Genomic DNA, 22,898 nt, shown 5'->3' on the forward strand with positions numbered 1-22,898 from the left:
TTTGACTGGTTTTTTTGAATGCCCAGTGCTCTGGGGGCAGAGGTTCCCTGCTCCTTCTAAAAGGAGCATGCAGCTGCCAGAAAGATCTGCCTGGCCAAGTGTCTGACTCTGCATCAAGACCTTGGGCCCACTTCAGCCGAGGGCCACATGTATGAGAGCCTTCCAGCCGTCTGTGGGCAGAACCAGAAGCCCCCGTCCGCCAGGGCCTCTCAGCACCTGTCCGCAGGCAGTGGGTGATAGAGCCTGCTGCTACCTAAGGAGCCATTAGCTTCTCTTCCCATCCCTGCCATCAGGGACTCACCATGGTATCTTGACATCAGCCATGGTGGGAATATTTACACTTGTGGGTGGATCCCAGCAAATGCTACAAAGCTAGGTTTGTGTTTGTGTTTGTGTTTGTGTTTTTGCTTAGAGAGCTGGCTGTCACACATTTACTAACACACCACTGAGCAGGACCTGTCTGCGTGAAGCGCCATGAGAGGAGTGAATGGTCCAACTCTATGTTAATTAGCTCTTCCTTGACCCTGGGTAAAATGCAGGTAATAAGGCCCGTTGAACAAAAGGAAATTTAAGTTCTGGGGACTAAGCACCTGTTTCCTAAGAGCTCTCCACGTGCTCAGCCCTTTGGTTAGTCCTTTCACAAGTGACTGCTGCACTAAATTAAAAAGAATTCTGCCAGATGGTAGGTGCTATTATTCCCATGTCACCGGTGAGAAACCAGAGGTTCTGAAGGGTGAGGTCGCTTCCTCAGGTACACAGCTTGTAAATGGGGACCAGCGAGGACTCCTGAGTCTATTTATTGAGTACTTCAACGCAGTCTCCACTCCCAGGAACCCACTGTGGTTTAATCAGACATTTCATTTTTTTTCTTCCAGATGGGAGGCCATCTGGTCCAGGTCCCTGCCTTCAGTCCAGTAAAATACTCCCATTTTAAAGGTGAAATGATCGAGTCCAGAGAGGTTAGACCGAGCCTGGGACTCTGGTCTCTACTTTCCATGCTGTATCCTTCCAACACTGGGAATTGGCCTCTGCAGGGAGCCAGTTTTCATTTTTTATTTTTTTAGAAAATTTTGTAGGTTTGTTTATTTTTGAGAGACAGAAAGAGACTGAGCACCAGCAGGGCAGGGGCAGAGAGAGAGAGAGAGGGAAACACAGAATCCAAGAAGCAGGCTCCAGGCTCTGAGCTGTCAGCACAGAGCCCGATATGGGGCTCAAACCCACAAACAGTGATATCATGACCTGGGCCAAAGTCAGACACCCAACCATATGAGCCACCCAGGCGCCCCTGTTTTTAAAAACCAACCTTTGGTCAAGTCTGGTATGCAGAATTGCCAGATTCTCTGACTTGGAAGAGGAAGAGAATGGTTTAAGGCCATCCGGGAAAGAAGGGGGATTATTTGAGGGTATGGGCAGGGAATAGGTGTTTATGGGAAAACTGAAATCCATCCAACCCACTCTTGAGTTTACTCTTCAGTCATGAAATATTTTTAGAGCCCCCTCCACTGCCAGTACACAGGAGGGGCTCCAAAAATATTTGCTGACCTAAATGCTGTGACAGGTGCCTCAAGAAAAAAGTCATTTCATTGGTTTAAAACATTGCAAAAATGCGGTTCTAAATAACTTTTCCAAGGAAAATTATGTGTGTTGTATTACATGAAAAAAGGATCTTGTATTAAGACATTTGGATTTATTTGTAACAACTTACCTATTAACAGAAACTTAAGAAGGAACCCCACCTTCTGCCCATGAGTAAAACAAAATCGTGATTGTGTTTGGGATTTAGTGCCATCCACAGAACGAAGCAAATGCAGAAACTACTCATCTTGAGAAAAGAAAATAAGGGAGAGGAGTGTAAACTTTGCTTTTTATACTTTCGCTCTTGGAACTTTGTCTAATCCATCATGTTTGGAAACCAGTTCTCCTAAATACTTTCATTTTATCTTGTTCAGTGATTTCCTGAAATGAAACATTTGTTCTTAGTTGGGAGAGCGGTTCTGTCTCCCCACTAATGAGCCCATTGCTCAATGTTGGTAGACTTTCAAATTGAGATCAACTTATGTCCATTCTGACAGAAGACAGAGGATCTTAAACAGGCCTCCAGGAACTGGCAGGGTTGGGTATCAGAGCCTCCAAGCTGCATTTACAGATTCTTGGCAATAGTAGGCCAATTAATGTAAGAACCAATCACTCAAGAGTGAAAAGAAACTCTGTTAAATGCGTTCCACATCTCCAAAGGATTCAGGAAGAGGCTGGACAACCCAGTGTTACAGATGTGGAAACTAGGGCTTAGGAGTTTGGTAAGCGCTTAAGCTCAAAGCGAGACAGGTTCTGGAAGCATGAATGCTGGCTTCTGGGCGAGGAACTGGGGATGTGGATGTGACCCTTGAGGAGCTTACAGTCCAAGAGACAGACAGAATTTGCAAGTGGATAACAGCCACACAGCATGACGAGTGCCATGGGAACGCCAAGCTGGCACAGAGGTGAGAGTGACTGGCTCCTGTGGGGAGCTGCAGAAGGCTTGTTTGGGAAGGTGACCTTGGGACAGGGATTTGAAGAAGAGGTTAGAGATTCCTGCTGGTAAAGGATACTCCAGGCTGCGGAGCAGCTGATCAAATGGCACCAAATATTGTAGGAACTTGAGTGCAGTTGGCGTCGGTGGGTGATGGAGGAGCAGGGGAGCCCTGAGGGATGAAGGCTGGAAAGATAGGTTGGCACCGGATTGCTGAGGACTTTGGGGGGCCCAGCAACCAACTAGGAAAGGATTTTTTAAGCAAGGAAGATATCTGATGAGTTAGGTGTTTTTGTTGTTGTTGTTGTTTTAAGTAGGCTCCACACCCATTGTGGGTCTCGATCTCACAACCCTGAGGTTAAGGGTCACGTGCTCTACTGCCTGAGACAGCCAGGTGCCCCCCGATGACTTAGTTTTTAGAAGATAAACTCACGTTGAATTCGGGAAGCCACTGCAGTGGTCCTGATTCTATCCCCATCCCCAATTGTGGCAGAATGGAGAGTAAAGAGAAACTGATCACTGGTTCACATGTTTTTAGAATACGATTCTTCATGTTAAAAAAAAAAAAAATTGCATTTTGCACAATGTCCTTGTCACTCTGTGGTGGACAGCCTGTGGGGTTGGGTTTCTGGCCTGTTTTGCTGGGTGGCTACACCATGCAGTTTCCTAAGAGGGCGGTCTGGGGAAGAAAGCCCTCTTCTCTGTTCCAGGGGCCCTGGCTTTGGGGTCCCAGAGTGTCTGTTTATCACTGGGGACCAGAGATGCAGGAAAGATTGGTCATCTCCACTGGCAAGCTTCTGCTACTGAAGGGTAAAACCTGTGAGACGGTAAAGCCAGGGGGAAGAGCTCAAGAAGTGGAAGGAATTCTGTGGAATGGTGTGTTCTCACCTGGGAAACTTTTGGAGAGGACTTCTTTCCTCGCTTCCAACTGTAGTGCACTTCGGCGAGCTCTGCTCTTGGCTTCTGTAACATGAAGCTTTGCTTCCTCTCTTGCCTGGGCCCTGCCTAAAGGGTTTTCTGTGAGAACCTGTGAATGGGAAGACTGTGGGCGGTACCCAGAGTCCTGTAGAGTCCTGTCCACGCCAAAGCAAGCTTGGAACAGGGGCAGATATGGCTGGGCGGGGGGAGGGGGAGGAGGGTCCCTACCTTCTGGGAGGTGGAGGGTTAATCTCCATAGCTCATTGGCAGTTCTGCCTCCGTACGGGGCATGCTGGGATTTCCTCCCAGCTGTTTTACATCATGAAGATTTGTATGTTGGGGAAATTCCAAGGCACAGCTGCAATTAATCTGCTGCACAGTCTTCAAGCTAAGCAGGGATCCTGTAGGACCGATTCTCTGCCTCCCTGCAGGAAAGGAGGTTCTGGCTCTTTGGTGAGAGCGCCCTTCAGAGGGACCCTTCCCTGGGGCCAAGTCGAATGGAAATAGCCCACCTGGCCAAGTATTCACCGCAAGGGGGGCACTAAGGGCACTAAAGAGGGGCCCCAGAAGCAGAAAGGGACCCAGAGCATAAAGAAAAAGAGGTACAGCCCCCTTTATAAAGAGTAAAGCCAAAATAACACTGATAGCAGCCCTTGAGAAAAATACCACAAAAAAAACTTTTTGTTCACTCTCCCTTAGGAATGTTGAAGTCAAAATCTTAAGAGACTCATAGTTTGCATTCCACAATACAGTACAAGAACGAACAAGCCACCATGACCAAATAGGGTTTACCTGCGGCATGCAAGGATGCTTTCGTGTAAGAAAATCTATCACTATGTATACATCTCACAACTGAGTCAGTACAGTAAAGACAGGTTCTAAACCACAGCCTCAGTCTACCTAACTGTGAACCATAAGTTCCCCAGGTGTGTTCTGTGGATCCCCAATCCCCAGAAAGAGTTTCCCAAATTCAGTCAGATCAGGAAACTGCGTATCTGTCCTGTCTCAGAGAGTCACAACATACAGTAGCATATTAAGCAGCATGAGTAAATCGAGAGTGGTAGTACTCACCATTTGAGACTAGTTTTCTCTTTCTGAGTATCAGAAGAGAATACTTACCTCCTAGTCAGCATCCCATGTGTGGTGGCCGCTGCTATCACTCGGCAGTCAGTTGCACTGGTGCCACACAGCTTCCATGGTCTACATTCCAAAGAGCATCCCCGGCAGGGAGGCAGCCCGCCGGCCCATCCTCACTGCGCTACAGCCTGTGCATGATAACACTGGTCAGGAGCCGGTTGTGGTCAGTTGGATGGAAAACCTAGACTAGGCTTGGAGAAACCTAGCATTTTTAATTTGCCCACATGCCATTACCATACAAAGAATCTAGGCTCAGCCACATCTCTCTTACTCCCCAGATAACTGATTAGCCCCAGGGTGATTGTGGGCTGACTTCAGATGAGAATTGCAGCCAAAGAGAGTTTTATTGCCCCTAAACATTGGGGTACGCCTGACCCAGGAATTCAGAACTGCCCGGCTACCTCCACAGATCTGGTGCTGAGGTGGGAGAGGCTTACAGAGGTGCTGCCGCAGGTCCCTGCTGCCCTGATCTGTGGTTCTGGGAAGCTCAGCTGTCCCTTTCGAATGCTCCTTTCTTCGGAATTGTGATCCAGGGGAGTTTGATGGCGAAGCTGCAGTGGGCCCCTGCATCTTTTTATAGGTCTTTCCCCACCACCCCGCATCACGTGTTTCAAAATCTTAAAAAGGCAGAAAAGTAGAAAGGGGGAAGGGACTATCCTCTATTTCTTTATCGAATGAATCCTTCCTTGTACACATGCACACCCACACCACCCCCACCCCCCACCCCCCAGATTTCCTGGAGCGGGAAAGGTCCTGGGCCAGATGTCCACCATTGCCAAAACCACTCTCCCCACCTGTCTGACAGATCTCTATGGGGCCAGGCTTCGGTCGTGGACAAGGCTAAAGATTTTTACACACTTCTAAGCTTCCAGGTCTCCGTTAAAGTCATTGAGTGAGAGGGAACCCTACAGAGATATGAGGACAGTGTGGTCTCTTCCTCCCCCTGGAAGTCCAGGCAGTGGGTAGGTAAGACACCAAGCATGTGATGGACAACCAAACACAGTAGCTATTACAAAAAGCACTTGCTCTGAGTGTGTGTGTGTGTGTGTGTGTGTGTGTGTCCATATGTATATTTGTACCTTGATAGCCCCAGCATGACGGCAGACCCTCATGGAGCTCATAGTAGAGCAGTGGTTCCCATTGGGGGATGGTTTTCCCACTCCCAGAGACATCTGGCAAAGTCTGGAGACCTTTTTGGTTATCACAAATGGGCAGGAGAATGGGAGCTACTGGCTTTTGGTAGGCAGAGGCCAGGGATGCCGCTAAATATCCTGCAGTGCACAGGACAGCCCCCACAATATCCCAAAATGTCACTAGTGCCATGGTTGAGAAGCCCTGAACTACACTCCTACAAGCCTACTCTGCCTAACAACTCAAAAGGTCCACTAATAATGTTCTTTCCCAAACTAGGATTCAGATGGATTCCTATTTGATCTAAGAGCATCCCTGGCCAACAAGAATGAGGAGTGTTCAGCGTGTGTCTTTATGACGTCAATTAGGGAACCAGATGCTGGTAGAGTTGGTGGGTTTCAGGAGCCCCTTCTACTATGTTTCATATTGGGGTGGATTTGGGATACTTCTTTTCACACGTGATAGTTGTGATTGTAGTTCAACTTCAAGAAAAACGGATAAATGCTCAGGTTGTTGCTTCTAGAGAAACAGTGTGATGAACGGTGTAAGCTTGGGTCACCTCAAGCGTCCCTACAGGAGAACATTGGTGTGTATATGTTCATTCAGCTCTGAGGTTGCCAGCCCTGGGCGAGACAGAAAGGGAGAGAGAAAAACCCATGGGAGCAAAGAAAAGGCTGGGGGGGTGGGGTTCAAGAAGGTGATGTGATGACTGCTGTCGCAGTGAACAGCATGGAGTTGAAGCCAAGAGACTTCAACTTCAGTTCCCATCATAAATTTGGGCTAGTCACTCACCCTGTTTACCTCCGTTAGCTCATCTGAAAATTTGGGACAGTCACCCCTACTTGCAATAGCAGGGTTGTTGTGAAGAGGAAACTGGTTTATGTGTGTGGAAATGCTTTGGAAACTGCCAGTATGGCACAGATGTTATTCACTGAGGAAATAAGGGCTTTTTTTTTTTTTTTTAACGTTTATGTATTTATTTTTGAGAGCCTGCATGAGAGTGCGCGTGCACACGCGAGCAAACAGGGGAGGAGCAGAGAGAGAGAATCCCAAGCAGGCTCCGAGCTGTCGGTGCGGAGCCCGATTCGGGGCTCACACTCACAATCTGAGATCATGACCTGAGCCAAAATCAAGATTTGGGTGCCTAACCTACTGAGCCACCCAGGCACCCCAGGAAATCAGTTTTAACTCATGATTCCAGTATTTGTCTAGTGTTTTTAATTTGCCAAAGGCATTGAAATCCCAGTTAGTTTATCTATAAAGCGTAGGCTCTGGGTAAGGAAGAAGACAGGTGGGGGTGGTACGGATCAGCAGAATGCAGGGACAGGGATGATACTCGGTGTGGCCTCATGGATGGAGGGGCAGGCAACAGAGGGCCCAGAGTGAAGACTGCCCTCATTTATAGCACCCCCACAACCCCCTTTTGTTCCCACCTCCCAAGCCTCCCACAGCCAGGCCTGATTGGTCCATCCCACCTGCTGTCTGTGCTACTCACTGGCCCTTTGTAGATGTGTCCTAGGGCCATTATCCTTGCCTGTGGACATTGTTTTGAAAGCCCAGACCCTGCCCACTCAGTCCATATTTGTGGACTCTTTGATGGAAAGCAAAGGGGCACGGCCCATCCTAGTTTTCTGATCCTGTGCACATAGCTCAAGGCCAACTCACGATTTCTTTTTCCCTGAAATTGAGTGACCAGAGCAAGGGATAACTCAGAAACTTATTTCTGTCTATGAAACTCTTCCTGGAGCCATCATTTCCTATTGGAGGTGTAATTTCCAAAGTAACCTCAAGAATTTTGCAAAGAGTCTGCATAGCTGGTCTGCTGCCCAGAAACACCATGTCAGTGTTGACACTAAGACAACATGTGTGCTTTGCCCTTGGCAAAGACTAATGGTTTGCTTACGAAAATACTAGCTGCCATTTATCAAATGTCTCCCACGTGCGAAGCATTGTGTTCAATACTTGACATTGTCCCTAATCCTTCTAACAACCTATAAAGTTATTGAGAGTAGCCTTGCCTTACAGATGCAGAAGCCGAGACTCAGAGTTGTTAAGATGCTTGTCTAGAGTTGCACAGCCTACACTGGCAGAGTGAGACCCTGAACCCATGAGCGTTTGACTCCGGACCCGAGGCGGGCTCACCCAGTGCCCCTCACAGCCTCTCCACTCATTCCTTTCCAGGCCCTTGCCAAAGACTGCCATGCCAGGGTTGAGGAGAGGCTTTTAAAAATTATTTTATTTTTTATCTTAGGGAGAGAGAGCGCGTGAGCAGGGGATAGGGGCAGAAGGAGGGAGAGAGAGAGAAAGTCTCTAGCAGGCTTCATGCTCAGCTCAGAGCCCAGTGCAAGCTCTCAATCCCTTGAGCCTGAGATCATGACCTGAGCCGAAATCAAGTTAGTTGCTCAAAGAAGCAACTAAAGTTGCTAACTAAAGTTAGGTGCCCCCAAGAAGAAGCTTTTTGTTTAAAGAAAGTATGTGCATGTGTATGTTGAGGGTTTACTGTTTGGTTTGGATTTTCTGCAATAATACAGGGTAAGGTACTGGATAATCTTTTCAAGGCTGAGAAACACTATAGCTAGAAGTTAAATCAGCATCGTTGAGTACGGACAGATATTACCCATGACCCTGCGAGTGTTGGGCAGATGGTTTTTATTCATTCCTTCACCAAATACTTCTGGAGGCTATTTCTTAGGGAGTATTGTGTGTGATGGGAATGAATGGGGCAGGATCACCATGTGGGAGCCCTTGGTCCCTAGATGTGCCCTGCTTGTCCCATGACTAGAGCAGGAAGAGCTTGACCCTCAGCGATATAGGTTCTTTGGACACTTTGGCTGGTTGTCCTGTTGTGTGTCCCCCACAACATGACAGAGGGGGCAGGTGATGGTAGTGGTGATTCTGAGTGTGTGCTCTCCCCTGAGATAATCATCTGGACACTGAGCAGGAAGGAGCATGTGCGGTCACGGAGAACCAGCAGCAGCCTACCTGCACAGCTCCTCCTCTGCTCACTTGGGGGTGCTCGCGAGGCCTCATCTCACCAGATGCCTTGTGTTTTCTATCCCCTGTGCAGTACCTACAGATGAAATGGCCCCTCCTCGATGTCCCATCCAGTGCCACAGTCAAGGACACCAGGTCACCATCCCCGGCACACTTGGTAAGTCTGTTTCCCCTTCAAGTGCCAAAGGGATCTTCTCGCTCCCCTCACCCCATGTTGTTGCATCCCATCCACCATCCCGAAGCTGATGGGGTCTGGCGGTGTTGCCCCAAGTGTGTGTCTCAGGAGAAGAGCTGAGCAGTTGAGGTGTGGCCGTGTTACCTGTACGCTTTTCCACCCCTTCCACCTCAACACACACGCACATACCAGCTGTGATGTCGTATGATTAGAAATGCCGGCACCGACCCTGGCTGGTTCCCTGATCCTTGCCGCTTCCCTCTGCCCCCTCCACCTGGGCAGCGGTGTTCCTTCTCTCTGTTGGAGCTCGTTCTACATTGCTGCCACTTCTCATTGCTGCTGGCAGCAACAGTTGAAGAGGCCCTGTGCAAACAAAAACCCCAGTGGGGCAGCTGAGACCTTTGTGCCAAGCCCTGTGACAACTCAGGTCCCAAAGGAAGATCTGGATGGTCCTGGGAGGAGGGAGCAATGAGGTCCAAGCAGGTCTTGCCTCCGCAGGGCTTGCGGTGGACTGAAATCGACAAGAGATGGTCCTGGGACATTGCATTCCAGGACTTTTCTTAGGAGCTTGGGGCCTCCCTAGCCTTAAGACCCACACACCCCTCAAGCTAACTGGTGTTATGCATTGTACAGTGAGCCTCCGAGTCCTAGAGGGTGCAGCTAGAAGGAACCCCAATGGCATGACCTATGCATTTTATAGACAAGGAGACCTGGGAAACATAGTGTTTTTAGAAACATTATTATGGAAAATTTCACCTGTTCCCTTTCACCCACACACCTCCTCCTACTACACTGGGTTGCTTTAAATTTTTTTTTTTTCAACGTTTATTTATTTTTGGGACAGAGAGAGACAGAGCATGAACGGGGGAGGAGCAGAGAGAGAGGGAGACACAGAATCGGAAACAGGCTCCAGGCTCTGAGCCATCAGCCCAGAGCCTGACGCGGGGCTCGAACTCACGGACCGCGAGATCGTGACCTGGCTGAAGTCGGACGCTTAACCGACTGCGCCACCCAGGCGCCCCTACACTGGGTTGCTTTAAAATAAATCCCAGACATATTATTTCATCTCATTCAGGACATCTTAAGATACCCTGACAGTCCTTTTTCATTTAAAAGCTGAGAGTCTAGATATACAGAGAAGATAATTTGGGCTCAGCGAGCCTGTATGATTTCCAGTACATGTGAGAGCAGTTTACAGTGACAGAGCCCTTGGAAGTTTATAAAGCAATGTCCTATGTAGTTGTCAGATGACTGTCGCTGCCATCCACTGGGGAGACAAGTGGGGAGAGCTGGTTTCTACCATCTCTAGGAGAGACCAGTGACTGTGTAGGGAACGGTGAGCGGCCAGCCATCTGGTTCAGGCTGCCCCTGAGAGGCTCTGTGGCCGCCCTAGGAACAGGCCGGGGTCGCGTCTCTGGTCCCCCAGAGTCCTGTGTGGGATGGCGTAGCGCGAGGTCCCGATGCCCTCTAGTGGTCGGTCCCGGTGGAGGACACGGCTTCCCACATCTACCCTGCCACAGACCTGGCTTGTCCCCTCTAGGCTCACCCCCCCCCCCCCCCATCCTGTGGCATCCCCCAGCCCACTGCAGTGGACCCCGAGATGGCAGGGCCCTCTCTCCTCTCTTCCCTCCACATATTCTCTCTGCATATTGTCTAAAATCTCCCCTACTTTTTTAGTAAGTTTTTATTTGTTTGTTTGTTTGTTTATTTTGAGAGAGAGAGACAGCAGGGGAGGGGCAGAGAGAGAGGGAGAGAGAAGATCCTAAGCAAGCTCCATGTTGTCAGCACAGAACCCAACGCGAGGTTCGAACACCCGAACCGTGAGGTCATGACTTGAGCTGAAATCAAGAGTTGGATGCCCAGCAGACTGAGCCACCCAGGCGCCCCTCCATCTACTTTAGAGGAAGAGAGTTCCCTTTAAAACTAGCATGGGGACTCATTGAGCTTCCCATCTTTCCTGCTGCACAGAGCAATCCGTCTCTGGAAAATAAAATGAAAAGCCTGTGTCCAGACCTCCTCCTGCTGCGAGCTTTATCTGATTTCCCATGTGGTGTCCCACAAGAGCAGGACTTCCACCTCTGCCTCTGCATGATTCGTTCTGCCAACCCACCGCGGCCGGGCTCGGCCCGGCTCGGCAACTGCGTCGCATGCCTCAGTCCAAGCGTTTCCCCTGCTTCTCCTCAACGCAGGTGGCATCGGACAGTGTTTGCAGCGCTCTGCTTCCTGGACTCGGGCTTTTGTGACTCCAGGGGCCTGTATGTACACACGCTAACAGTTCCGGGCCCTCTCGACACCTGCATTCTCTTTCTGGACTATTTTCCTCAAATAAGTCAAGGTCCCCATTCTCACTTATTACCTCCATGTGAGTGACCTAAAGATACATGAAATCGCTAACCTCTCAGCAAGGTTCTGTGCCCATGGCTCCACCAGCCAGGCAGACGCCCATCCCCTGCAGGTAGTGCTCTGCAGAAACTAATCCAGCTTGGCGGTAGAACAGGGGCCCCTAATTTGTCAGCGTGGAGAAGCATGAACAGTGGCTACGTTATACCGTAGGTGACAGAACGGCTAATTTTCTAGTAAGTTGTGTATTATCGCACTGTATATTCTGCTATAGTAAAGCAGGGGCACCTGGGTGGCTCTGTGGGTTGAGTGTCCGACTCTTGAATTCAGCTCAGGTCACGATCTCTGGGTCGTGGGCTTGAGCCCTGCATTGGGCTCTGCCCTCAGCATGGAGCCTGCTTAAGATTCTCTCTCTCTCTCTCTCTCTCTCTCTCTCTCTCTCTCTGTCCCTCCAGCACAACCCCCGCTCAAGTTAAAAAAAAAAAAAAAAAAAAGCAGAGGGGAGCCTGACTGGCTCAGTCGGTTGAGTGTCCAACTCTTAAATTCAGCTCATGATCCCAGAGTCATGGGCTCAGCACTGAGCATGGAACCTGCTCAGAGAGCAGATATTCCCGCTCTCTGTGTCTCTCTGCCCCTCCCACCCCCGTCTCAAGTTTAAAAGAAAAAGAAAAAAGGCAGAAGGGAGCCTGACTGGCTCAGTCAGTGGAGCATCTTAATCTCAGCGTTGTAAGTTGAAGCCCCATATTAAGTGTAGAGATGACTTAAAAATTAAAAAAAAAATTAAAAAGGCATAAACGGGCCTCAAAAGCTCAAGGAAGGAACATTTATGGGCAAACACCTTAACATTAACTTGAAATCCTACAGTTTGGGAGAAGACCCCCCCCCCCTTCTCAATTTTCGGGTTGGAGCATCTCATTCCAACTTCTGAGATATATGTATGTGTGGGAGCAAAGCCTGACACCTGGGGGGGACCATCTATGTGCCAGAGAATGTATAACACCGTGGGTGTGAATCCCAGCTCCTCTTCCTATCGGTACAGCTTTAGCCACATTTCCTCATTTCTCATTGCTTTGGTTTCCTCGTCTATAAAATGGGAATAGAAGAGGGCTCGATCTCAAGAGTCGTGTGCAAATGAACCAGTGCGTTGTAATGATTTTAGAATTGTGCCTGACACGAAGTAAGCCCTCAGTAACTGTCAGCTCACTGCGGGTGCCACCCCCACTTATCGTTGCTGTTATTAAGACAAGGAAAGAGCAATTAAAATACTGTTTAATTAGCAGATGAAAAGGTGATGAGGGCCTGCGGTAGGTGCCAGTTCAAGTGGACAGATCACGAGGGTAAGAGAGATAATGAGCTTATAGAATCTCACAATTACTCTCCCAAGGATATGATTTAATTGGTCTGAGGCAGTGTTGGTATTTTAGTTTTTTAAGTTCACCCAGGAGGTTCTAAGGGGCAGCCAGAATGGAGAATCATTGCCCTAATCACAAATCAGAGGCCAAAGGGAAGGAGCTAGAGACAACCCCAGTTTGCTAGGTGCCGGCTTCTCTAGGCTGGAGGTGTAAGCAGAACTTGGAGGTTCCCGGAAGTAGTTGTGGAGGTTTGGACACTGGTGTTTTTATTAGAAAGTTGAAGACACTTGATTATGAAGTTGCATTTAGAATCACGAGCAGAATATTTTAAGATGAGGTTGGCCCCGGGAGAAGGGCAAGTGAAGGAAACTGCCTGCGTACTTGGCAGAGATTTAGTGAGTCGTGTCAAAGCTGCCTGTCAAGGAAATGTGTATAAACAAGCCATAACTGAGCCAGGGTGGGGATGGAGTTAAGTGTTATTACTGCTTGGGTTTTATGCCTTAAAAGCAAGCTCTAAAAACCAAATAGCTGTGATATTTTCTATGTAACGATTTGTAATATCTGATCACTGTAATCTCCTTGCATGTAGACTGTTACCCAGACCGTTACCGTGGCCCCATGTGCCTGGCCCCCGTCTTTTCCCTCTTCTCTCCCTGGAGCACTGTGCCCAGCCACACAAAACAAATATATGCACTTCCAGAACATAACCAACTCGAAGATAGGAATCCCACCTGCTTTGGTCACATTCATTCACCCAGCGCTTATTGTTAACACCTAACACAGAGTAGGTACTTGTAGAACATTTGTGAATGAATGGAAGAATAAATGATGGGGGAAAGGTTGATACCCCTTCTAAAGCCCTCTCTCCTTGCTCCATTCCCTCTTCTCCTACAGGACTTTTTTTTTTTAAACTGAATCTGTTTTTGAACCCATAAACGTAATGCCCGTGTTGTGTAAAACACTTGGGAAGATGCAAAGTGCACAGAAAGAACCCCATAATCCCACAACCTACACACGTTTTGTTATACAGCATTTCGTTCTCTTCTGTGTTTGTGTGTGTGTGTGTGTGTGTGTGCGTGCACCTGTAACTTGCTTTCTAGAAGATGACCAAAATGTTTCCTTTAAATAGTAAGCTCCCCATTCTGCCGTTAAATATTGGGCCGCTCTCAGAAGCAACTGTCGGATTGTCAAGCCAGTGCCTGGAAGCCCTCCTCTGAAGAACAGCTGCCTCGCTGCTTCGCCTTCGAGCTGAGAAGCCTGACTTTGCTTAACATGCCAGTTCTCAATTTAAAACATTTATCGAGGGGGCGCCTGGCTGGGTCAGTCCGTTAAGCATCCAACTCTTGATTTCTATTCAGGTCATGATCTGACAGTTAATGAGATCAAGCCTCACATCGGGTTCTGCACTGACACTGTGGAGCCTGCTTGGGATTCTTTCTCTTTCTCTCTCTCTCTCTCTCTCTCTCTCTGTGCCCCTCCCCCACTTGCACGCTTGCACCCGTGTGCTCTCTCTCAAAAATGAATAAACAAAAAAAATTATTGAGGTTTCCCTTTAAAAAAATTTTTTTTAATGTTTTTATTTATTTTTGAGACAGAGAGGGACAGAGCATGAGCAGGGGAGGAGCAGAGAGAGGGCGACACACAGAATCTGAAGCAGGCTCCAGGCTCCGAGCTGTCAGCACAGAGTCCGATGCGGGGCTCAAACTCACAGAGTGTGAGATCGTGACCTGAGCCAAAGTCGGTCGCTCAACCAACTGAACCACCCAGGCGCCCCTAGGTTTCCCTTTTTAAATTGTGCATAGTTTCTCCATATTCTTACTGGTATACCTGCTGTGGACCCAAAACACTTCAAAACTCACCACATAACTTGTTGCTGCTTTGGTTTGCCTCCAATACTGATTTCAATTCTTATTGTGCAGTATTTGGATATAATTTTAAACTTTCAGAAATATTACAAGAATAATACAAGGACTCCCATATTTTTTTTTTTAATTTTGAGAGCGAGCAAGCAGGGGAGGGGCAAAGAGAGAGGGAGAGAGAATCCCAAGCAGGCTCTGAGCTGTCAGTACAGAGCCCACTGTGGGGCCCAAACTCACAAACCACAAGATCATGACCTGAGCCGAAATCAGGAGTTGGACACTTAACCTACTGAACCACCCAGGCACCGTAGGAACTCCCATATACATTTATCCAGATTCAGAAATTTTTGTCCCATGCTTTGTCCCTCTCTCTTTGTGTGTGTTTGTGTGTGTGTGTGTGTGTGTGTGTGTGTGTGCATGCAGATATACACATGTACATATATGTACAGATTTTTTTAACAATTTGAGAGTAAGTTGGAGACACTATGCCCCTTTATCCCTGGATACTTGGGATGTATCTCCTAAGAACAAAGATATTGCCTTACAATGACTGTAGTACAGTTATCAAAATCAAGAAGTGAACATTTCACATTACTCTCTAACCCATGGTATATATTCAAACTTTGGCAAATGTCCCAATGGTACCATTAAAACCATGTGCTTTTCCCTGGCCAGAGTCCAATCCAGGATCACACGTGGCATTTACCTGCCATGTCCCTTGTCTCCTTTTATCTAGCAGGGTCCCTCAGCCTTTTTCTTTCCTGACCTTGATGTTTTTTGAGAAGTACTGAGCAGCTATTGTAGAATGTCCTCCCTCTAGGGTTTGTCTGTTTTCTCCTGGTTAGGCTCCAGTCATGTGTCTTCAGCAAGAACACTACTGCACTGATGTTGTGTCCTCCTCAGTGCCTCACATTGGGGGGGGGGGGGGGGCAGGCTCCCGGTGTCCATCTGTCCCCATAGTGGAGATGTCAGCTTTAATCATTCGGTTAAGTTGGTGTCTGCCGTGTGTTTCCACTGTGAAGTGGCTCTTTCCCCGTTTGTAACTAATAAGTACTCTCTGTAGGGAGACGCTTTGCAGCCGTGTGCGTGTCCTGTTTTTCATCAGACTTTCACCCTCTAGTTTGGGCAGTCATTGGGGATTACCTGCCTCCATCCCTTTACTAGTTTCTGCTATGGAGAAGTTAGCTTTGGGAGATTCTTACTCTGTCTCCCAGCTCATGAATCTTACTGTAGAGCAGCAGAGCAGTCATTGTGACAAGTCCACTCTGTGCACCGAAAACACTCTGGAAAAGATGACAAGGTGTAGAGGACAGAAGCTACGAAAACAGTCAACAGATGTGTTCCTGCAAAAGAGACCGAGCCAATGAAAACGACAAAAGGCAGTGAGAGAGGTGAAGCCGGGCTTTAGAAACAAACACTTGAATTTATAGATCAGAAGAGTTCACCTGAATTCTCCAAAGTAAATGAAAATGGACATTCACCTGTGTACATCCTGACAATGATTTGAAATGTGAGGGTTTAATCTTTTTTTCCTATAAGCATATGTGCAGGGGAGGAAAAAAGGACAGTATCAAAGAAACAAAAATAAAGGGTTTCTTTTGTCGTTTTCTTTTTTTTTTCTTTTTAAAGTTTTTGTTTGTTTTGTGTTTTTTGTTTGTTTTTGGCTTGGTTTGGTTTTTGGGGTTTTTTTGTTTTGTTTTGTTTTGAGAGAGGTGGGAGTGGGGAGAGAGAATCCCAAGCAGGCTCCGCACTGTCAGTGCAGAGCCCAATGTGGGGCTCGAACTCACAAATCATGATATCATGACCTGAGCCGAAATCAAGAGTTGAATTCTTAACCGACTGAGCCACCCAGGTGCCCCTCTTTTGCCATTTTCAATGCCAGCAAACACAAGGGCAGAGAAGGAGAGTTTTGATAAGGAAAAAGATTTATCTCAAGAATTTTATGCACAGTCCACTTTGCGAGGACCTCAAAAATGTGACACTGCTTAGAAGGACCTGAAACGCATTCCAGTTTTCTAAACCTGGTCTCACCCGTTGCCCCACAGAGACTCTTGGTTTATCTTTACGTCTTCTGTCCTGCAGCACAACTGCTTGCCGTGGGTGAGGAGCCCAGAAAGCATTTGTTAATACAGTCACATGGAGCCCCGTGTCCTCATTTCTTCTTTCTGCTCCAGTCCACTGGCCTCCCTGTGGTTCTTCAAACATGCTGAGCACACTGCCCACCTCAAAGCCACTGCACTGGTGTTCCTTCTGCCAAAATGCTCTTCCCCTGTCTATCCACACATCTAGCACCCCACTTCCTTCAGGTATTTATTCAAAAGTCGTTTTCTGTTTGAGGCTTTCCCTGTTCAACCTGCGTCACAACCCACACTCCCTTCGCCGTTGACTTAGTTTTTCTCCTTAGCATTTTTCACTATTACTGCGCGGTTTATGTTACTTATATTCCATCTCTCCAATTAGAATATAAGTACCATGAGAATAGATATTTCTGCCTAAACAGATGAGTCTCTAGTGCATTCACAAGACCTAGAGCAAGCAACTGCTGGCATATAGTAGGTACAATATAAATACTTGTTCCTCTTCTCTCTCTCTCTCTTTTTTTTTTTTTTTTTTTGGTAACGAAACAAGAAAGGAATTTATCCTACTGCTTTTATTGTTGTGATCAGTGTTTTCTGCAGAGCCAGTTAAGCAATCCATCTATGTCATCAGAGACCCCGATTCTTCCGTCTCTGCTCTATCAGCCTCCAGCCCTTTGGCTGCCCAACTCAGTGCCTACGGTACAGACAGTCTCCACAAACATTTACCCAATACATAAAAGTGTGGATTTCCATTTCTCTCAGTAGAGGAAAAATCCATATAGGAGACGCATAACTTCAGACTTCCTTCCCTTAATAGGATACAACGACAGAATGGCAAAAAGCTTACATTTTGCCTTTCAAGTAGTATTTGTTATAGGTGTGTGTGTGTGTGTGTGTGTGCGCGCGCGCGTGTGTGCGCGCTCAGAGAGAGAATTGAGGTTTCCCCCCCCCCCCCCCCACCAACTTTGATTAGGTTCCTATGTGGCCCCGGTTCTATTATATATAAATCTTTCAATCTTATTTTCTGCACTACCAACTGGCCAACTCCCTTTGGGATATTTTACTAATTTTAAGAAAGACATGGGGCTAATTTAGAGACAGGTGGCCAGAAAACAGTGAGGAGTCCAGAGACTGTGGCATATGAGGGAAATAGAAGACCTTAGAGAACAAGGTGTTTGTCTTCCAATGCTTGATGAGTTCTCGTCAGAGAGAGGGAATACTGATTTTATTGAGTGATATGCCCATCTGTAGGGCTAGGAAAGAAACACGTAAGGAATTTAAGGAAAGAGTTCCTAGGGCCTGAAATAGGGTACATGCGAAGAAAGTTGTTCTCTCTCCAAGCTTGAACAGTGAATCCAGTTGGTTGTCTCCAAAAAGTTGTGCACACACAGGATGTTCCATTGAGGTACAGGTAAGAGGTAAAAACACTGTCACTAAAATCATTAGGAAGAAGTTCATCGTTACTGTATGGAATGTGAGGGGGGATCAATAGCATGAACTTCACCTACTTGTTGGTTCTCAGCAAATGACAGTTCACCTGAGCCCAGCTACATCGATTTTCAATTTGCCGAGTTTTTTTTTTTTAAGTTTATTTATGTATTTTGAGAGAGAGAGAGCACGAGTTGGGTAGGGGCAGAGAGAGAGGAAGAGAGGATTCCAAGCAGGCTCCGTGCTGTCAGCAGAGCCCAACACGGGGCTCGACTCACAAACTGTGAGATCGTGACCTGAGCTGAGATCAAGAGTCAGATGCTTAATGAACTGAGCCTCCCAGGCACCCCACAAATTACCTAGTTTTAAGTAAAATAACCCATGAGGAAATGGACAAGTAGCTTTGAAAGATTCCTGCAATAAACTTAGATTGAAAATACTACTAAGAACACAAACCAAAGGAACAAATAAGCAAACATACAAAACATGGTAGAACTGACACTTTTTATTAAGTTGTGTGGTCAAAAAAAAATTTAGAGACCCCCTGGCCCAACTGATCGTCTGTCACTGTTAGAATTGGAGTTAACGTTGAACTTTGTAGCGGGGGCCAGCAAGTCCTTGGAAATCCTCTTTCTTTGGCAGTTGACTGTTCTCAGTAGATAGCCCTGCGTTGGGAGAAACCAGTCCTCTTCCGGCCTTCATGACCACTTCAGACCCTCTTCCTCCCTACGGGCATTACAATGCTGTGAATAGGCTGATATTTTAGCAATTATTCCAGTTTCTTTCCCCCCACCCCCCTGAGCCCTGTGGTTAGGCATAGTCTCTTGAACACAGTTCCAGCCCCCACAGAGAAGGTTGTTTCCATCAGTAAACAGACAAATGGATGTAGATAGAATAGAGTTTTTAAATACATAAAATCAGATACAGTTAGCAACCTATTGGAACTCTCAGTATCTTTCCTGGGCAGTCTGTTGGCCAGTCTGTGCTGCTTTATGAGTGGTACCACAAAGCCAAGACTCATCTTTGCCTGATCTAAGAAACCTTATCCTTTTGATCTCTGAAATCAGGATCGGGAAGAAAAGACAATAGTGAATGAACAATAGGAGCCAGGAGGCTTTGTGGACGTCTCCAATGACCAGTTGAAGGAGAGGGGCCTTGTGGAGGGATGGTCTCTCTGGCTGTGCTAGAGCTGTGTGGCGTTAGCTTTACTTTAAACTTGAAATTAAATCTTTAATGGTGGGAGAGGAGGCATTGCTTCCTCAAGGACCCAGAGTTTAAGGAACTTTGGCTTGGACCAACTCTAGAAACAGATTAAAACATTCGAGAAGGACTTGAACTGGAAAAGGGTTGGGTCTACGTGACTGCAGAAGGATTCAGGTCCTTCTGAATGTCTGTGAGATGCTCTTCCTCTGGTAAATCTGGACTCAGCTACTGTGCTAAGTGAACCCCATGGCTTCATCTGTGCGCATTATTTGTACTGAGGTTTTCCATTGGGAGGTGCAGAGTGGTTCCTGATATTCCTACACTTGGCCTGAGTTTGTGCTGTGGACACCCTGCCACTGAGGGCGGCTGAGAGAAGAAAAGAGTGGGAACTTTTACTGGAACAGTAGCCTCTAAGGAGAACCTTCCTTGGGGAGGCAATTCTCAATTGTCAGGCCCAGAGGCCACATCTTCCAGACTGATCAAGGAAAAGTTTACCCTCCTTTCTCTTTCTGTGAACCCACCACCTCCCAGTCCATTTTCTGGACAATGATGCCACCTAATGGGAACCAGTAATAACTTTCAGAGCATTTAAATGAGGATGCCTACCTTTTTAATATAACTCACATTTCTCTGCTTTGTACTTTGCTACCTATTCAGTGCTGTTTGCAAGCTTCTGGTGAGGTCAGGCTCACCAGTACATAGGCAGTCAGGATTTCACAATACTGTTAAGTATTTTTAGATGTCCATAAATACATATATCAAAGAATCATACTGTACACTTCAAATAGATTTCAGTTTTATTTGTCAATTATACCTCAGAAAAGCTGAAAAAAACATTAATTAAAAAAAATTGGTGGGGCACCTGAGTGGCCAGGTCATGATCTCACAGTCTGTGAGTTCAAGCCCCGCATCAGGCTCTGTGCTGACAGCTCAGAGCCTGGAGCCTGCTCCGGATTCTGTGTCTCCCTCTCTCTCTGCCTCTCCCCCACTCGTTCTCTCTCTCTCTCTCTCTCTCCCTCCCTCTATCTCTCTCTCTCTCTCTCTCTCTCTCAAAAATAAACATTCAAAAAAATTTTTAAAAATTGGTACAAATGATGTAAATTAATGTAAATAAAAAACCAGATGTACACAAAGTAGAAATGAATGGAGATATACCAAAATGATAATAGGGGCTGGATTAGGCTAGTGTGGTTGTGTTTTCTAAATGCTTTATAATACAATTTGTGGGGATTTTTTTTTTTTGATTCATCATAAGTGTACTTTTTTACACAGACAGTAATTACAGTTGGAAAATACAGAAATAGAAACAAGAAAAACAAAATCACCCATAACTCCACCACTCAGACATACCTACTGCTTACATTTTGGTGGGTTTCTTGTCTTTTTTTTTTTTTTTTTAACATAGCGTTTATGTATTTTTTTTTAATTGTAATCATTCTGTGTGATTCTTTTATCATTTACTATTACTTTAGTAATCATTCTGTTGCTTTTATGATACCAAAAAATCATCCTTTAGACAAAGCTGTTTCCAGGAAACCCTAATGCACCATTTAAATACATTAGGTTCCAAGAAATCTGACCTTAAAATAATTCTTATACTCTTATTTGTGCTGTTTGTTCGTGTACATAGAGATACCTTCAAAAGCCAGTCAGGGAACAGGAAAAAAAGTAAGAAAATGATTTTAGAATTTATAGGTAAAAGTCAACTGAGCCCACTAGGATTGAGAGGTGATAGGAAGTGGTTCCAGACCCACAGCACCTGGTCATGTGCCAGCGCCACCTAGTGGTGTGGGTTATGAACAGTCTGAACTCTCTGCCTCGCATAGGCGGTTCTGGGAGCTGGACTCTCCTGGTTGGGTACCTTGCTCCAGTATTCTGCCTCTTCTCTCTGCTTAGCCTACTGAAAATAGAGCAAGACTACCTGTCAGCACACGGATATATAGACATACGGATCAAGATTTGCATTAGGAGCACCAAATGGGCACTGTGAGAAAGAAAAAAGGGCTCCCAGAGTCAATGAAATGAAAAATTCAAATGGAAAGACAGCAGTTTGGAAACGTAGCCCTCGGGCTGCCTCCAGATCATCCTCCATATTGCAGATCTCTTTTCAGAGCAAATCTCTTCTCCACTTGTATGTAATTCATTTACCTTATTATGCAGGAAAATGTATGTCAGTCCTTTCTGGCAGATATATGTTTGGGCTCCTGGGCAGGCAGGTAGGACCAGAGAAAACACTCTAGTTTGTTAAAGCTCTAAACGGCTGACATGAATCCAGTTCTGCCATTTAGTAGCTCCGTGTCCTTGGCTATGGCTAAGCCACTTAATCTTTCTGAGCTCTTTCTTCATCCCTCGAATGGGGTCATCACAGCTTCTTTGCTAGGTTATAAGGAATAGATGTATTGCCTAGCCTTGTGCTTGTAGTGAAGGGCTCAATAAATTGTAGCTCTTTTTTTTTTTATAATAAAACCCTGATTGTTAACTCAGATTGGATTGAAACAATTTAATTCAGTTCACCAATTCTAGGACTTACAGGTTTTTCCCACTTTAAATCTCAGAAATCAGGATGTGTCAGTGGCATGCCAATGGTTTTTTTCTTTCTTAACAGTCCTATAAAATACTTCTTGCGTTTGCTGGTGTTTTCAAGGAAATGTGGTAATTAGGTTAGCTGTGTTTGAAGTGCTACAGGGAGACCTGTTTTAAGTGCTCTTGGATTGTGTCTGTAAAACCTGAACATGACAGCTGGTTCCATGAGGTCTCACGGTGACAATTCCCCACTGGTCTGTTTCCCAGCCTCAGACTTGAGCTTGTGAGCTACTATTTCTATGAAATTTATTTGGAAAGGGTGTGTTGAACCTTTTAAACTTCACTGAGATTACACAGAGCGCAGATGATAACTCAATCACCTATATATAGCATTTTGTACTGCACAGCATACATGGAGTAAATATATGTTGTTTTAAAAAGTAGGTATGTTGGAAGGTGGGTGTAATCCCTCCTCTAATTCTGTTGGTTCTTTCCCTGCTGTGTAGACTGCTACTTTCTTTCCAGGGCTGTCTGAGGGCTGGATGGGCTATTGCATGGAAAATACCTGGCACATATTGGACACAGTAAATAACAGCGGATTGTATTCTCTGTCTCCTTGGTAACTATGCCTAGTCTTTTTCTCTCTTTCAGTCTAATAAAGTTCCTGTTGTTCAGCCCCCGCATCACATGCACCCGTTGACGCCCCTCATCACCTACAGCAACGACCACTTCTCCCCTGGCTCCCCTCCCACACATCTCTCCCCAGAGATTGATCCAAAGACAGGTGAGTCATCTGCCGTCCAGGCTGGCCCCCGTGCAGAGAGCTCCAGTGGGGCAGGCTTGTCTTCTCAGGGAACATAATGACCCTGGAATCGGCAGCCCTGGGTTCAGGTCATGTCTTCAACTCCCAAGAGCCCATAACCCTGCCCACTGACATTAGCCCTTTCAGTGTTTTCATCCACACCTCCTGTGTCCCTTCCACATCATCGAGTCATTGTGAGGATTAAAGGAAATTCTATGAGGCAGTGTCAGGGCCTGTCTCCACAGTAAGGAGATGGCACTCTTCTGCCATAGATTCTTTACTTTAGATTCTTTACTTTATTTAGACTCTCTTAATACTGTGGGGTGCAATGAGCTGGAAGTGGGGGTGGGTGGGAATCTTTTTCACTGACCTTGAACTCTAGCCCGGCTGGAGGCTGTGCCTTCCTAAACCAAGACCTTTGCCTTACACTGAACATTTTCAAATAGAGT

The 22,898-nt window shown here is 46.5% G+C and overlaps 1 protein-coding gene across 4 annotated transcripts in view; it reads left to right on the top strand.

The window, feature by feature from the left end:
- TCF7L1 (transcription factor 7 like 1) overlaps window positions 1-22,898 on the top strand; it is a 159,682-nt gene that overhangs the window by 130,155 nt on the left and 6,629 nt on the right. For all 4 annotated transcript variants that reach the window (XM_043603837.1, XM_043603838.1, XM_043603839.1 and 1 more), the window contains 2 exons: window positions 8,763-8,846; window positions 22,299-22,431. In XM_043603837.1, the coding sequence (XP_043459772.1) occupies window positions 8,763-8,846; window positions 22,299-22,431 (217 nt within the window). The remainder of the gene's footprint in view (window positions 1-8,762; window positions 8,847-22,298; window positions 22,432-22,898) is intronic.

The sequence above is a fragment of the Prionailurus bengalensis genome, chromosome A3 (assembly GCF_016509475.1).
Source record: "Prionailurus bengalensis isolate Pbe53 chromosome A3, Fcat_Pben_1.1_paternal_pri, whole genome shotgun sequence".
NCBI lineage: Eukaryota > Metazoa > Chordata > Mammalia > Carnivora > Felidae > Prionailurus > Prionailurus bengalensis.